Genomic DNA, 18290 nt, shown 5'->3' with positions numbered 1-18290 from the left:
TATAATGAAATACCATGGTTTGCAGACTATGCAAACTACTTAGTATGTGGATTCCTTGAAAAAGGATTATCGTACCAAAAACGAAATTTTTTTTTCAGTGATATAAAACACTATTTTTGGGAAGATCCACATCTGTTTAAAAGTTGTCCCGATGAAATAATACGCCGATGTGTATTCGGAGATGAAGCTAGTAAAATTTTAAACCATTGTCACACAGGACCAACAGGAGGGCACTATGGGCCTCAAATAACAGCAAGAAAAGTTTATGATGCTGGATTCTATTGGCCTACAATTTACAAAGACGCACACCTTCTTTTCAAATCCTGTGATGCTTGTCAAAGGGCCGGAAAAATAAGTCAACGTGATGAAATGCCACAAAATGTCATCCAAGTATGTGAAGTATTTGACATTTGGGGTATTGACTTTATGGGTCCATTTCCAAAATCTCATAATAATCTCTATATTCTCGTAGCTATTGATTATGTATCTAAATGGACGGAAGCACAAGCTCTCCCAACTAACGATGCACGAGTTGTAGTCAACTTTTTAAAACGTCTTTTTGCAAGGTTTGGAACACCGAAAGCTTTAATAAGTGATCGGGGTACTCATTTCTGTAATAATCAACTTGAGAAAGTTCTCAAAAGATATGGAGTAACTCATAAAATCTCCACCGCATATCATCCACAAACAAGTGGACAAGTTGAAAATACCAACCGAGCTTTAAAACGTATTCTAGAAAAAACCGTAGGATCAAATCCGAAGGAATGGCCCATTAAATTGGAGGATGCACTCTGGGCTTTTAGAACAGCCTACAAAACTCCAATTGGAACCACACCTTTTAAACTCGTCTACGGAAAAGCATGTCATCTTCCAGTAGAAATTGAACACAAAGCATTTTGGGCTTTGAAGACATGTAATCTTGATTTACATGAAGCTGGACGTCTACGATTAAGTCAACTAAATGAATTAGAAGAATTAAGACATGAAGCATACGAAAATTCGTTAATCTATAAAGAAAGAACGAAGAAATGGCATGATAAAAGAATCAGAAGTTCAAAAGAATTTAAAGAAGGAGACAAAGTTCTTCTTTTCAATTCACGATTCAAGCTATTTCCTGGAAATTTGAAATCAAGATGGTCTGGACCATTCATAGTCAAAAGAGTTTTCCCATACTGAACGATAGAATTAATAAATTCAAATGGAATTGAATTTAAAGTTAATGGTGACAGAGTTAAACATTACATAGATAGTCCGATGGAAGTCGACAACGAAGTTAATCACAATTTCGATACCACAGCTAACTAAGTGTGAGGAGAATCAAGTCTTTTAAGGATTTTATGTATTTCTGTTAGAGTTAGATTGTCTGTTTTCGTGTAGTTCTCGAAAATGGAACCCGAATGGTCTTTCCCTAGCAGACCCTAAAGAACTAGTCTTCTCCCCCCATTCTGAATTTTTATTTTTTTAGGAAATGAAGACTGCCTATGAACTAAACCATGGTCTAATGCTACACGCTTTGATCACTAAACGTAATAATGACACACTTCCGAGTGAAATAGTATCAGTAATCAGAGAAAGATTGGACGGAGTAAGAAAAGAATCCAGATGCGAAGATAATAAGTTACAATTTGGTAAAGGAAAATCAAAATCCGCAGCGAAAAGAAGAGCACGACACCTTGAAAGATGTCACAAATGCGGAAAATGGTCACATGGAGGTAAATGTTCAAATAATCAAACCTATTCAAATACCGAATTTGTTACTTTATGCAGAGATGGACCGTTCATATGTTTAGAAGAAAAAACACTGAATGCTCGAGGTTACGCCTATGTAGCTATGGAAAACCAATTAAACCGACTATCTTATGAATGGGATAGATCATATAACTAAGAATACTATCTCACAGGTAAGTCTGTACAATTTTTATTTTTTTATTTTTATTTTTAACCTTTTGATAATAAACGCTAATTTGTTCGCTATAAAGTATTAAATTGGTATTGAATAAAATTAGGTTTGGCGACCGAAATTATTGATATCATACAAAAATTTATTACATCACTGCGAAATTTAACGTTTATTCTTAAGGTATAAATATCTTTAATCAATCAACCCAAAATATTTCAAAAATTCGTCATGAGTTAAATTAGGTCATGGAACCGAAATTACTTTACCGAAAAGAGCGGCGCATATTTTTGATAATATTTGATTGATTAAAGTGAGATAAAAGCCAAAAAGATTTTTAATTTTATTTTTTTACCATGTTTTTAAAATTAATATAAATATTAAATTAATATTTTGAACTTTGTAAAATCAATATATTTAAAATTGTAAATATTTGAAAAATTAATCTTTTTAATATAATTTTGTATGTATAAAAACAAAAATATAATATAAGTTTGGTGTGAATTTATAATATGAATTTTTATTTAAGTTTGGTGTGAATTTTTAATTTTATGCATATTTTAAATTTAACTTTGGTGTGAATTTAAAAACAAAAATTTACTTTATTTCGCTAAGTTAAAAATATGATTTTTAAAATTCGTCGTGAGTTGAAGACTAGGTCGTTGAACCGAAATTGCTTTACCCGAAGGAGGGACGAGAACTTTTATTATCATTATTTTTAATTTTATTGAATTAAAGTATGCCAAAAACATTAAAAAATCCAAAAATCTTTACATTTAAAACCGCGCTTTGATTTGACAAATTTTAAAAATTTTGTCGAGGGACAGACTAGGACATCGATCCGAAACGCCCTCATCCTAAAAAGAAACAGATTTCTAAAATTTTATTAATTTTATGTTTTATAAAGTATAAGGTTTTATTTATTAAAAAAAAAAGGCAAAACACTGTAGCCGGCACCCCATGCGATCGCATGGGGTTTGCACTTGGAACCCATGCGATCGCATGGGGACCAAATGCAGGTCAGACTCAAAACTCCCAGCGGGTCTGTCTTCTCCACACAACACACACACAAACACGAACCAACCCCAAAATCACCTCTAAAATTCGCAATTTTCCACCGTAATTCGTCATTTTTCTTGCTCTAATCATGCCTAGATTCTCATTTTTCACCAAAATGGTAAAAATTACACTCCTAAACTCATAAATTTGCTAGTTTTTGTGATAAATTCCAATTTTTTACCTAATGCAATTTTGTTAATTTCTAGTGTAATTAGTGTTAAATTGTTAGTATTTTATGCATGTATAACCTAGATTGATGCTATTTAACATGATTTGAAGCCAAAAACTTCAAAATTTTTAGAAATCTAGGGTTTGTGTTCTTGAGCAATTTGGGGCTTCTTGATATAAACAGGTTATGGCCGATTTTTGTCATGAATTATTGCTAAATTGAGTAGTGTAACATGTTTAGATAGTTAAATGATCCAAACATTGATCCTAAACATGATTTTTGGAGATTAAAGTGGACTTTTTAAGTCCAAAATTCATGAACTTGATTAATTTGATATATTTGCCATTTGAGACTTGTTTAATTATTAGTAATGACTATTTTGACATGTTATTTGAGTTAAAAGCTTATGAACTTTGTATACATTTTCATATGTGCTTATTTGAAAAGTGTAGAATTGTGAAAAATTGTGAAAATGTGTATAAGTTTAATTTTGATTTAACATATTATAGTGATTGTTTTAAGTTGTTATTTTGCTAACACTAATACATATTTGGATGCACAAATTTTGTGTTTAATGTGTTTTGCATAAAGCCGATACTGGAGGTTCAGGAGCATCATCATCTAGACGACCAGCACCAGAACCAGAACCAGAAATGCAACACGAACAAGAACCACAACAAGAACCACAACAACAGCCTGATCAGCACATACCTTATTATGATCCGGTACAGTTTGTTGATGAATTCATAGTATTCCCAATGAGGCCGCCAGTAGAATTCCCAACGATTCCTGAGCACATTCTGCATCCTAATCTGAGATTTGATAGGAGATGGAGAGATTACGAGACATATCAAAGGAACAAATTCAAATTGGTAACAAAAAATGTAGAGGTGCCAAGGGTAATCAATTGGGCCCCTTTGGAAACGGTCCATCTAGCTGACCGTGTTAGACAGCTTTTAGTTCAAAGGTATGGCAGTTCTTCTTTTACAGATTGGGAACGTCTTTTCACCATTCGTAGACCTGTATATAAGGAATGGTGTGTTGAGTTGATGAGTACTGTATCACTTGATACAAATATAGTTAGAATAGATGATAGAAGATTTCTTAGGTTTATCCTTGGCGGTAGGATGTACAGAATGTCCATGCTGGACATGGCCAGGGCCTTACAGATATATACTCCTGGTGAGTTGCTATTACCCGATTGTACAAATTTGATTCATTATGGTGAAAGGGTAGATAGTAACTTTGACGCTGACGCCATTTGGAGGCGTATGTCACATTTTGATGTTTTTACACGAGCAGGAGGACACTCCTATACACATATTGACAGAGCCGAGCTTCGTATTATTCATAGATTTTTGGCTAACTCGATTACACAGAGAGGTCATAATAAAGAAAAAATTACCTTACATGATTTATTCTACCTAAAGTGTATTCGGGATCCTAGAAGCTTTGTCAATATCCCTTACTGTGTTGCTTTTTATTTATCTAAAATGGTAGAGGGAATGCAGGAAGGGAGTATAATAGGAGGAAGTATTTTTGTTACTCTCATTGGAGAGTATTTAGGTGTTGATAGGAACTAAGGGGGTCCATTACAGCTTTGTAGAGAACAGGTTGAGCCCTTAGGATTGAAAGTTTATGTGGGTGCTAAGGTATTGAAAAGTAGACGTAACCAGGAAGTACCCTATGAGGGATCTCATCCTTAGGTAGAGAGAGGCTCAGACGAGGAAATAGAGGAGGCGGAAGACATTAGGGATGTCTTTCGAGATGCTATTCTTGACGTCCACGTTCGTATAGATGAGGAAGCAATGACGAACGCGGCCAGACATAGTATGTATGAGCAGTGGAACTCCGAGCGAGTATACGAGGATTATAGGCGACGCCAACACGATAGCTGGTTAGTTCATCAGCACCAAATCATGAGCCAGCTATCATATCAGGTACCAAATAATTACGTACCTACTCGACCTGCTCATTTTCCGCCACACAGCCCCGATATCCGACCACCCTTTAACAGGTATGACTATAATCAAGCCTATCAGAACACCTATAACCAACAATGAAACCCACCTGACGAGATGAACTGGAACCCATATCCAGACTGATTTATTTCTATTTGGTTATTTATATGATTTTTATGTTTTTATCTTTTTACTTATTCATGTTTAAACTTATGTTATTGAATATACTTATGTAATCTTTATCATTTTTATTATTATTGTTTACTAATATTTCACATTTAGGATTTGAAAGTGGGATATTAAGTCCCATTTCAAATTACCATGCATGTTTATATTTGTATGTATGTATATGGTAAATTGTACAAAACAGGGTAAAACAGCGCATTTTCAAAGACTGGCATTAAGTTCAGCAAAAGCTACTAATTTTGACGACAAGATAAATGTGATGTAACAACAGACGGAATGGACAAATGATATGTACCATTTATCATTCAGCAAACAAACGCCAATATGTTTGGAAACTTTGGTAAAATTTAATCATTTCTACGCTAATCACCCTCAATAATTTAAATTGTTACTGATTTCTTGCAAATGAGGGCATTGCAAGATCTTAAGTGTGGGAAGGGGTTAAATTCTTTAGGATTTTTTAAATTTTTTTACTTTAAACACTTGGTTACCATTAGAAATACTAGTAAAGTAGTAGTTGTATTAGAATCTAGTGCTCTCTGATAATAAAGAACAGCCCTAGTCTTATATACTGACTACCCAATTCTAGTAAAAATTTTCAAAATTTTCAATTAAATGAACTCAAAATCATGTTTATACATATTTATGAACGATAAAACTAGGTGTTAACACCGAAATTATTGTTACCTCGGAAAGGACATAAATTGAGAAACAAACCAAAATGTTAAAATTCATTTAAAATGGAATAGAGGACAATAAAAAGGAAAATAAAAGCCAAGTGTGGGAAATTTTCACCGAGTTATTCAAAATACATATCACATATTTTTGTACAAATAATTGAAAATACTTTTGTTTTGGATGATAATTAACTGTTTTACCCGATGAAAGAAAAGAAGAGATGGATCTACACGATGAATCAATTCCATCGTTAAAAGGAAGTAAAGTCTTTCGAAAAAGACACGCGCTTCTTGATTTAGGTCATGAAGTTGTCGTCCAGACCAGCTGTAGGTTGATGAAAAATCTAGAAAAGTCATCTCTAAAATCAGCAGGAAATCCACGGACCTCAGCATAAAACAGGGTCGTCAAGTGGTCAGATTTATCCTAACCATGAGAAGGATTTATCTCGTACAATGGGGGGCACCGTGCAAATTAGCTTGATAAGACTAATAAATCAGATCCCCAGAAAGGATAATCTCCTTAAAAGATCAAAAATCAGCTTTTAAGCCTGATATTACTCAATCCTAGAGATTGACCTTAAAGATTGAGAATTCAAACTCATGGAATTCAATGATATCTAAACTCGAGCTTGAACGAGAAAATATTTTGATCAAATTATAAACCGATTTGTTTTCTAAAAACCCATTTTCAATGCGTTCATTACCATTGAACGTAAAATCCTAGGAATTCACCTGGAATTCATTAGGTCATCTGAACCAAATCGGGTGTCAACCGTAAGAACGGTGGTTGCATAGCATGGTCGAAGACAGGACCTTGTGCCAGACCGAAAAATCATAAGGGTGAGCTTTACTATTGCTCCTACAAAGAATAGTAATTGCGTCCGACACGTTATAGACCATAATTAAAAGCATGTCAGGGGACATTGCCTTAACAGTTGCTTGTTCAATGCTTTCCTTTATAACTGGACGGTAGTTTACCGAAAGGTAATATACGGAGTAAGTATACTGGATTTGTTGCTTTCCTAATACAAGGTTAGCAAGTGGGTGACATAAAACCACAAGTTTTGAGCTAAAATTTTCAAATCTGAAACCCACCAAGCCCACAAAAATATTTTGCAAACACCGGTGAAGGGTTATTCCGAAAAACTTATCTAGGGTAAAAACTAGATTTAATTTTCAAAAGATCAAATGTTTTCATAAAGATCCAATTTCCTTAATGGATCTAAATTTTATAGTCATGTGGGACTGTAAACCACATCGTTACTACCATTGTTTATACCGCCGTAAAGAAATCACTGATGTACAAAGTGTGAAGAATAAAGAAGTGATTCTAGTATTTCAAGACTATATTGCTTGAGGACAAGCAACGCTCAAGTGTGAGAATATTTGATAATGCTAAAAACGAACATATATTTCATAGCATTATTCCTCAAGAAAGACAAGCTTTTAGTTGCAATTGTCCTATTTACAAGTGATATTCGTTTAAATAATAAAAGGTGAAGACAAAAGATAGATTCGACGAATTGAAGACGCAAACGACCAAAAAGCTCAAAAGTACAAAATACAATCAATGAGGTTCCAATTATTGATAAGAAACGTCTCAAAATTACAAGAGTACAAGATTCAAAACGAAAAGTACAAGATATTAAATTGTACGCAAGGACGTTCGAAAATCCGGAACCGGGACCAGAGTCAACTCTCAACGCTCGACGCAACGGACTAAAAATTACAAGTCAACTATGCATATGAATATAATATAATATATAATTAATTCTTAAAATTAATATATATATTATATTATATTTAAATAAACGTCGGCAGAAGAAAACAACCAAAAGTGGCTCTCCCCAGCTGGCCATGCGATCGCATGGCCTGGAAGGCATAAATCTATGCGATCGCATGAGCCCCTTTTCCAGATCACAGGCTTATAAAAATCGAGCTTTGGTGCACCATTTTTCCATCCATAATATCAATCTCTCTATCTATATACGTAGTATATATTTATATTTATATTTTAATTTTAATTTTAATTTTAATTCTAATAATAAGGGTATGTTAGCGAATGTTGTAAGGGTGTAAGTCGAAATTCTGTCCGTGTAACGCTACGCTATTTTTAATCATTGTAAGTTATGTTCAACCTTTTTAATTTAATGTCTCGTAGCTAAGTTATTATTATGCTTATTTAATCCGAAGTAATCATGATGTTGGGCTAAAAATATTAAAATTGGGTAATTGGGCTTTGTACCATAATTGGGGTTTGGACAAAAGAACGACACTTGTGGAAATTAGACTATGGGCTATTAATGGGCTTTATATTTGTTTAACTAAATGATAGTTTGTTAATGTTAATATAAAAATTTACAATTGGACGTCCCTATAAATAACCATATACACTCGATCGGACACGATGGGCGGGGTATTTATATGCACGAATAATCGTTCATTTAACCGGACACGGGAATGGATTAATAGCCACTATAATTATTAAAACAGGGGTGAAATTATGTACAATGACACTTGGCATAATTGATAACAAAGTATTAAAACCTTGGGTTACACTCAGTCGACATCCTGGTGTAATTATTAAACAAAGTATTAAAATCTTGTTACAGTTTAAGTCCCCAATTAGTTGGAATATTTAAACTTCGGGTATAAGGATAATTTGACTAGGACACTCGCACTTTATATTTATGACTGATGGACTGTTATGGACAAAAACCAGACGGACATATTAAATAATCCAGGACAAAGGACAATTAACCCATGGGCATAAAACTAAAATCAACACGTCAAACATCATGATTACGGAAAGTTTAAATAAGCATAATTCTTTTATTTCATATTTAATTTCCTTTATTTTATATTTAATTGCACTTCTAATTATCGCACTTTTATTTATTGTTATTATATTTAATTGCAATTTTAATTATCGTACTTTTTAATTATCGCAAGTTTATTTTATCGCACTTTTATTTATCGCAATTTCATTATCGTTATTTACTTTACGCTTTAAATTAAGTCTTTTATTTATTTAATATTTTACATTTTGTTTTAACTGCGACTAAAGTTTTAAAATCGACAAACCGGTCATTAAACGGTAAAAACCCCCCTTTAAAATAATAATATTACTTATATATATATTCGTATTTTTATAAATTAAACTAATATAGCGTTAAGCTTTGATTAAAAGATTTTCCCTGTGGAACGAACCGGACTTACTAAAAACTACACTACTGTACGATTAGGTACACTGCCTATAAGTGTTGTAGCAAGGTTTAAGTATATCCATTCTATAAATAAATAAATATCTTGTGTAAAATTGTATCGTATTTAATAGTATTTCCTGCTAAAATTTAATAGTATTTTATACCCCTTAGCTTTAACCATCAGTGGAATACTACTGCATATGGTTATGTTATTGGTGGTCATATGTCATTTGGTATGCTTAGGTTTAATCTAAGGAAAATGTGGAGTAGGTTTGGGATCAAAGATAAAATAATGGATAGTAAACAGATCTGTTATTTCAAGTTTAAGGATGTGGAATGCATGAACAAAGTTATTGATCTAGGACCATGGATAGTGCAAGGTAAGCCTTTATTTGTGGCTAAATGGTTCCCTGAGCTGAATATTGAGAAGGTTGAACCTAGTAAATTGCCTATTTGGGTCAAGCTTACTGATATGCCTTTAGAGGCATGGAACAAGAAAGGGATTAGTGCAATTACTAGCAAATTAGGCAAACCTATGGTTATGGATCAGATGACTACCACAATGTGTGCTAAGGGAGCTGGTAGGGCAACTTTTGCTAGGGTTATGGTGGAAATAGATGTATCAAAGGGGTATCATGATCATGTAGATATTCATTATAAGGACAAGAATATGGTTACTAAGGGAATCAAGAAGGTTAATGTTGCTTATGACTGGAAACCTGCTTTATACACTCACTGTGCAGTCTTTGGACATAATCATGGTGAGTGTAAGCATAGGCCTAGAACAAGTGAGGAGTTAAAGAAATCTGTTGAGGCTGATTGTAAGAATGGGCAAGACAGAGATGGTTTCCAAGTAGTTTAACCTAAGAAGTATAAGGAGAAGAATGATGGTATTAAGAATGCTAAACCAAAAAAAGTATATGTTCCTAGAGTTCTTCCTGAAAAAGTTGTTACTCCTTTAAGGCAATGGCACCTTAATGGTAAAACAAAAGAGGCCTTCCAACAAAGTATTAACAAGTATGCCATTTTCACTGATAATGATGATGAGCAAGAAACCAGTAATGGAAAGAATGGAAAGGATAAGGGTACTTCAGAAGAGGATGTCATATTAGTAGATAAAGGAGGTACTAGTCCTATTGAAGCCAATGAATTGCATGGTGCAAATCCAGGCATTCTGGATGAAAATTAAACTATTTTTAATGGAGTTTAAGGCTGCTTGTTGGAATATTAGGGGCATGAGTAGAATTGATAAGCAAGATGAGGTTATCAAGTTTATAAAAGAAGAAAATATTAGTATATGTGCTTTAGTAGAAACACACCTTAAGCCTGATAATATCAATAAGGTGTGTGATAGAGTATTTGTTTGTGGAGTTGGTATTCTAATGTTAGTTTAAGTGCTAATAGTTGCAGAATTATTGTGGGATGGGATTCAAACATGATCAATGTTATGGTTATTCAAATGACTAGACAAGTAATTCTTTGCTTAGTTGAATCTGTTGACAAAAAGATCAAGTATTATTGCAGTTTTATTTATGCTGGTAATACTGGTAGGATTAGAAGGGATCTATGGAAGGAGTTAAGGATTCATGCAGTCATTACAAGAGGATTTCCATGGATTCTTATGGGGGATTTTAACACAACTAGAGTGGTCAGTGAGCATAGTGCTGATGGGTCTTTTATGACAGAGGAGATGAAGGACTTTAATGAATGCATTAATCAAATTGAGGTTGAGGATCTTAGAAGTTCAGGTTTTCATTTCACCTGGACTAAATCACTTAGAAATCCACAATGCACCACTCTCAAGAAGCTTGATAGAATCATGTGTAATGATGAGTTTGGTGATAGTTTTCCTCAGGATTTTGGTATTTTTATACCCTATTTGATATCTGACCATAGTCCTGTGATACTGAATATCCCTAATAGTCTTGCTAAGAAGAAGAGAACTTTTAGGTTTATGAATCATTTAGCTCATAAAGATGATTTCCTTGATATTATTAAGCATAGATGGAGTGGTCAGGTTATGGGTTATAAAATGTTCCAGGTTGTCTCAAAGCTAAAGTTACTCAAAAAAGACTTAATTAGATTTAATTGGAAAAATGGGAATATTTTCAGCCTTGTTAAAGAAAGGAGAGAGCACCTAAGTGTTTGTCAAGATAGAATTGATAAAAGTCCTCATGATGCTAATGTTAGAAAACAGGATATTCAAGCTTTACTGGAATATGAAAATGCCAAAAGAGATGAGTCAATTCTTTTGCAGCAGAAAGTTAAGATAAAGTGGCTTGCTGAGGGTGATAGAAATACAAGGTTTTTTCATAATATGCTAAAGAAGAGGAAAATGAAAAACAGGATTGACAGCATCTGTGATGATAATGGTGTTAATTATGAGGGTGAGCAAGTTGCTACTCAATTTGTGAATCATTTCAAGACTTTTCTGGGAGATCATGGTGTTTGCAGAAGTATAGAGGATTTAGGGGAAATCTTTTCTAATAAGCTTACTAGTGACGAAGTAAAGCAGATGATTAGTCCTGTTACAAATGCTGAAATTAGGTCTGCCATGTTTGATATTGATGATAATAAAGCATCAGGCCCTGATGGTTATACATCTCTGTTTTTCAAAAAGGCATGGGATATAATAGGCAATGATGTTTGTAAGGCTATCAAAGAATTCTTTTCTAATGGTAAACTATTGGAGGAGATAAATGCTACCATAATTTCCCTTATCCCAAAGATTGATTCTCCTCAAAAAGTATCTGATTTCAGACCTATAGCATGTTGTAATGTCCTCTATAAGTGTATTAGTAAAGTTCTTACTAATAGGCTAAAAAGTGGTCTGAATAAGCTTGTCAGTTGCACACAAAGTGCATTCATTCCTAATAGGTCTATACATGATAACCTATTAGTTGCTCAAGAGCTTTTTAAAGGTTATAATAGATCTAGAGGGACAAAGAGGTGTGCTATGAAGATAGACATACAAAAGGCATATGACACTATCAATTGGAAGTTTGTAGAAGACATATTGGGCTGTTTTGGTGTGCATAGTAAGATGATTAAATGGATAATGGCCCGTATCACTAATCCTTCCTTCTCAATTTGCATTAATGGTGAGATTAAGGGCTTCTTTAAGGGTGGGAGAGGTTTAAGACAAGGAGATCCTATCTCTCCTTATCTTTTTACCTTAGTTATAGACGTCTTCTCTCTTATCTTAGCTAAGAATATAAGTAAGTAGCCTAGTTTCAAATATCACATCAGGTGTAAACATATGAAGCTTACACACATCTGTTTTGCTGATGATCTGTTGGAATTCTGCCATGGGGATGTCAAATTCGTGAGAGTGATCAAGAAGGCATTAGATGAATTTGGTCAGGTATCTGGTTTATTACCTAATATAAGTAAAAGCACTGTATTCTTTGGAAGTGTGCCTATTGCTTCTCAGATTAAGATTAATCAGATTTTACCTTTCTCAGTTGGTAAGTTGCATGTCAAATACTTAGGTGTCCCTTTATTATCTAAGAAATTGACTATTAAGGACTGTAAGTTTTTAATTGATAAGGTTAGAAGCAAGGAGAGTAATTGGAGGCATAGAAAGCTTTCTTATGCAGGCAAGTTACAATTAGTCACTTCTGTATTATCCTCTATGCAATTATATTGGGCTTCTGTGTACAGAATTCCCCATGGTGTTATTGATGAAATTGATAGATTACTTAAAGGGTTTTTGTGGTGCCAAGGTGATAATAGCAAAGGTAAAGCAAGGGTTGCCTGGAAGGATATTTATGTGCCTAAAGATCAAGGGGGTTTAGGGGTTAAGCCTCTTAGGGAATGGAATGAAACACTATTGGTTAAAAATTTGTGGAGGGTGTTTGCCCATAAAGACACTCTTTGGAGTAAGTGGGTCAATCTGGAGAAATTAAAGGGTGGTAGTATTTGTGATGCTGTTTACAAATGTAATGATAGTTGGGGTTGGAAATGCATTTTAGATATCAGGCAAAAGATTCAGAATCATGTAATTGTTGATAATGGCAGATACAAGTGGAAAACTAATGAAGGCAATGTTGTTAATTACTCTACTCAACAGGTTTGGAGGGATTTGAAGAGTAATAGAACTAAAGTTGAGTGGTATCATGTTATATGGTTTAAGGGTTTAGAATCAAAGCATGCATTTATTATGTGGTCGGCTACTCTACATAGGCTTAATACTCAAGACAGGATGCAAGCCTGGATGCCTCAAGTGCAGCTTTTATGTCCTTTATGTGAAAAAACCAATGATTCAGTTAACCATCTATTTTTTCAATGTGAATTCAGTGATCATGTATGGAGAAGTATTAAAGCTAAACTGATTTTTAGAGGGCTGCCAAATAACCTGGACAGCATTGTGCAGAGGATGGCAGTTTACCCTTTCACTTAGAATATATGGAATGTTCTTAATAGAATTGTTCTAGCTGCTTGTGTGTATTATATTTGGTGTGAAAGGAATGCAAGGCTATTTAGATTCCAGAAGAAGGTTGCATCAAAGTTGGGAGAGGAGGTTCAGAATTATATAAAATGGAAATTGCTTACACTCATAGTTAAGAATTCGAGTTCTGTTAAGAGAGTTGCAGAGTTATGGGGACTTCAATGGTGTAATAATCGTTTTAAATTGGCTTAATTGCTTGCTTGGGTTGTATTTGATTTTTCTGTATTAGGTGTTTGGTTTTTAGTGTTGGTGTATTTTGTTTTTGTGTTGTATTTGGGCTCTTTGGGTTATCTCCTGGCCCTTGATAAATAAAATATTTTCTTTTGCTCAAAAACAATAAAAGATAATACTTTCAAGTAAAAAACAAAACAAAACAAAAAACTACCACCGAGCTTCTGGCTGAGTGGTACAATTCCTTAGTAGAGATCCGCTTGGTCACAGGTTCGATTCTCGAATGGGGCTGGTTTTCCCACATATTGTGCATAAACCCATTAGCCGTCAAGTTGGTGGGGTCCTGTGTCCTTGTCCTATGGCGGGAGCAGTACACAATAAAATCGAGCGGGTTCACGTAAGTGCGATGTTTCGAGAGTGGGTTTTCAGTGGGGGGTAATGGGAGGGGGACCAACCAAGCCGTTCTAAAAAAAAATAAAAAAATAAAAACATCGCAAGAACATCAAACACAATAAACAAACACAGCCTAAAATACACTACAACAAAAACCTGAATTTAATCAACTTTTTGTCAACATCAATTATAATTGTTTAATAACCAACATTTTGTTCATCGATAAGGTACACATATGATCAACTCATAAACTAATTAAATGGATATTTATAAAGATAATACACATATTCGTTAAAAATAATGAAGTACATAGTAGGTATGTTTACATGCATCATCGTCAAAAACATCATTAGAAAATGCATCATCGTCAAAAACATCATTAGAAAATTACATACCATATATGGAATAAGACATCTTCAACCTGTATCGAATTAGACTTTTACTTTTTTAGATTATTATAAAGTAAATGATGAAATAGAATGAGATTGATTGGTGATGTTAGTCAATTATTTGGAGCCCTAATTGACGGATTGATTTTAGATAATCTCGGTTGGAGAAATTAATAAACATCTATGAAAAACCTAATGATGGAAGCCTTAAATCAAAGAAACTCACCCGCCTTTAATTTAACCTCAACTCTGAAATTGCTATGTGAAATTGTTGTTGGGAAAACGACGATGGGGATTTCTGTAGATGAATGTAGGGGTGTTCATCGGTTCGGTTTTCGGTTTGTTCGGTTTATTCGGTTCGGTGTATTCGGTTTTGAAATTTTTTTGGGCAAAACCGAAAACCGAACCGAAAACCGAATTCAAAGTTAAAACCAAACCGAAAACCGAATTCGAATTCGGATTCGGTTCGGTTTCGGTTAAAACCGAATATTATGAAAAAATAATAACGATGGTATTTTAATTATGGCGTTACTAATGTCTTAGTTATTTATATCCTAAAACAATGACGTACTATAAAATTATCAAGAATTCGATGATTCATTAATATTTATAGCTTAATTATGACGTTTACTGCTTTTGTTATTAAGAAGAAGTGCATGATAATTTGAGTAACATAATTATAATGTGAGCTTCGAAATCGTCATATGGGTGAGAACATATTTTATTGATTGGATCCCAAATTATGATAACATTAAAACATAAATATACAAAATAAATATATAAAAATTTTGAATTCGGTTTTCGGTTAAACCGAATTCAGAATCTTCAAAACCGAAAACCGAACCGAAAACCGAATTTAAATTCGGTTTTCGGTTTGACTCGATCCGAAAACCGTTTTTCAAATTCGGTTTGGTTTTTTCCGGTTTGGTTTTCGGGTTTCACGGTTTCAAACCAAATACTGACCACCCCTAGATGAATGATACCGAAAGTTTTTTGTTTATGGGATTTTTATCACCCGTGTTTTTTAAATTAGGGGCATCAATGGAATAGATTTGTGTAGTGATGGGGTTATAAGCTTATAATTAAATCAATGGATCATATTAGGGGTAAGTAAATGTAATTTAGTTGATCTAATGGTTGAGATTAGTAGTTGAAAAAAATATATATCTAAATTAACACTTTATTATAATGTATAGAAGGATAATAATAAATCTAATATTATTTATCCTATATATACACCTCTATTTTACTCATTCTAAAACATATACATTTCTTTCCTCCAATATTATTTTTCCTTTTTTCAAATTTACAAACACTATCAAATTTTATAATGGATAAAACCTTCAAAATGCTCGAGTTTATTATTAATGACGATTCAGATGATAAAAAAATATATAATTTTGTTAGTAGTTTGGCGGAAGAAGATGTCTAGGGAGAAGCTACTAGTTCACGAGTCCCTCGCACCCGTACCTATATTCCAAGGGATCATGAAGATGCGGCAGCGAGGTTATACAATGATTATTTTGCAGATACGCCAAATTATGCGGAAAAGAACTTTAAACGACGTTATCGAATGATTCGTGAATTGTTTCCTGTATCATCGAAGGTATATCAAACTTTAATAGTAGCGATATTCCCGATTATTTTATGTTTTTTAGGGAACGTCCCGATGCAACTGGTCGTCAAAGTTTGACAATACTTCAAAAATGCACGATGGCCATACGTCAAATGGCGTATGGAACTACACATGATTTACATGACAAATACATGAAAATTGGTGAGAAATCGGCTGCTTTATGTTTAGATAATTTTTGCAAATGCGTATTTCATTTGTTTGCTAGCCAGTATTTGAGAAAACTAACAGCCGAAGATATTGCTCGGCTTTATAATTTTCATGCCCAAAAACATGGTTTACCGGGCATACTTAGTAGTATTGATTGTATGCATTGGGAGTGGAAGAATTGTTCAATTGCGTGGCAAGGTCAATATACTAGAGGTGATAAAAAAGGGCCGTTCATTATGCTTGAAGCAGTCGCCTCTCAAAATTTGTGGATATGGCATGCATTCTTTGGTATGGCAGGTTCGAACAACGACATTAACATTTTAAATTATTCACCATTGTTCAACACTATTAAGGATGGAACTGCTCCACCTTCACCATTCAATATAAATGGGCATAACTAAGAAAGAGGTTATTACCTTGGTGATGGTATATACCCCGATTGGGCTATGTTGGTCAAAGCGCCCCATGCTCCAACTGACGAAACTCGAAAAAAATTTAAAAAGTTTCAAGAAAGTGCAAGAAAAGATATTGAGCGTGCATTTGGAGTATTACAGGGTAGATTTCAAATGTTAAAAACTCCGGCGAGATCTATGGACTTCAACAAAATTTGAAGACATATGTATGCTTGTATCGTATTACATAACATGATTCAAGAAAATAACAGGTTTGTTATTGGAAAGAAAGAAGAAAAAATGATACGACGGAACCTACCACGACGGTTACAAAGGGATTTAAGGGATCAAGATGCAAGGGTTACGGAAATAAGAGATAAGCATGTTCACAAACAGTTAGAGGCAGATTTAACCGAGCATGTTTGGAACTTATCACCTTACTTTCGTACTGCTAATATTATTGAGTAATTTGTTATGTATATTCTAGTTTCGTTTAAGAATTTTAAATTATGTAATTTTTAATTTCAGAAATTTAAATTAATGTACTTCACGTTTACTTATTAATGTAATCTTATTTTGAAACAGCACTTTTATTCAACACACAAACGATTACATTTTTTAAACTAGAACCAAATTAAACTGAAATACAACACAAGATCTTAAAACACAACCATCGATGAATTCAGTAGAGTTCACTAAAAAAAAGGACCATCTGTGTCGTACTTTGGAGCCACCGGTTCATCTTTTTCTTCTTCACCTGCTTCATCGAGGTAACGCCAACCCAATGTCTCTTCATCTTCAAGAACCACATACAGAGTAATGCGGTTACCACGATCTTCAATGGTATCTTTTATCTCGTACCATTGATCATCGGTACGGAGATAGCTTGCCTCTAACTTCGGATCATAATCGTCTTCAAAAAACAACAAATCCATGTATTCACACGAACATTTGCCTTCAGAAAGGCTAGCAGATCGTCTAAACCAACGTCACGAATATCGATTCCTTCAAATGAATTTTTTTTTTTTGCCAAACTTGTACACATTCATTTCATTACGAAAATCACCTCCGTAATGAACATCATATGCAACAATCATTGGAGAATTGTTTTCATTTTTACTGGTTTGAAGTGTTTTGATTTTGAGTTGAGAAGTGAAGTGTGTGAAATGATTTGAGTTAGTGGGTGTGTTTGTAGGTGAAAAACTAGCCGTTTTTTTAAATAAAAAAAATAAAAATTAAAAACGATCAGATTTTTAAATCAACTTATTTTTGAATTTTAAAAAATAAATTTGATAATATTAATAATAATATTAATAAAGAAATAAATAAAATGGAAAAAATTAAAAATAAAATGCCATATCAGCTTTCCACTAACTCACACCACGAACCCACACCACCACTACTTCACTCAAACAACCCACACATCCTAGTCATCAAAAAGCAATCCACGCCCCCAACTCATGCCCCCTACCATTACGAATGGTCTAATATCCATTTTGAATCATATTTGTATTTGTTCAATGAAATGCCTAAAACTGTAAAAGGTTTATAATGATT

At 33.7% G+C, this 18290-nt stretch overlaps 1 protein-coding gene across 1 annotated transcript; it reads left to right on the top strand.

Annotated features, from left to right (window-relative positions):
* Positions 1 to 16271: 16271 nt before the first annotated feature.
* On the top strand, positions 16272 to 16742 carry LOC139854769 (uncharacterized). The gene has a single exon (XM_071844054.1). The coding sequence runs from the start codon at positions 16272 to 16274 to the stop codon at positions 16740 to 16742; it is 471 nt and encodes a 156-aa protein (XP_071700155.1).
* Positions 16743 to 18290: the final 1548 nt, after the last annotated feature.

The sequence above is a fragment of the Rutidosis leptorrhynchoides genome, chromosome 1 (genome assembly GCF_046630445.1).
Source record: "Rutidosis leptorrhynchoides isolate AG116_Rl617_1_P2 chromosome 1, CSIRO_AGI_Rlap_v1, whole genome shotgun sequence".
NCBI classification, from domain to species: Eukaryota; Viridiplantae; Streptophyta; class Magnoliopsida; order Asterales; family Asteraceae; genus Rutidosis; species Rutidosis leptorrhynchoides.
The sequence above is the reverse complement of the archived record's forward strand: the minus strand, read 5'-3'. Positions and strand labels throughout refer to the sequence as shown.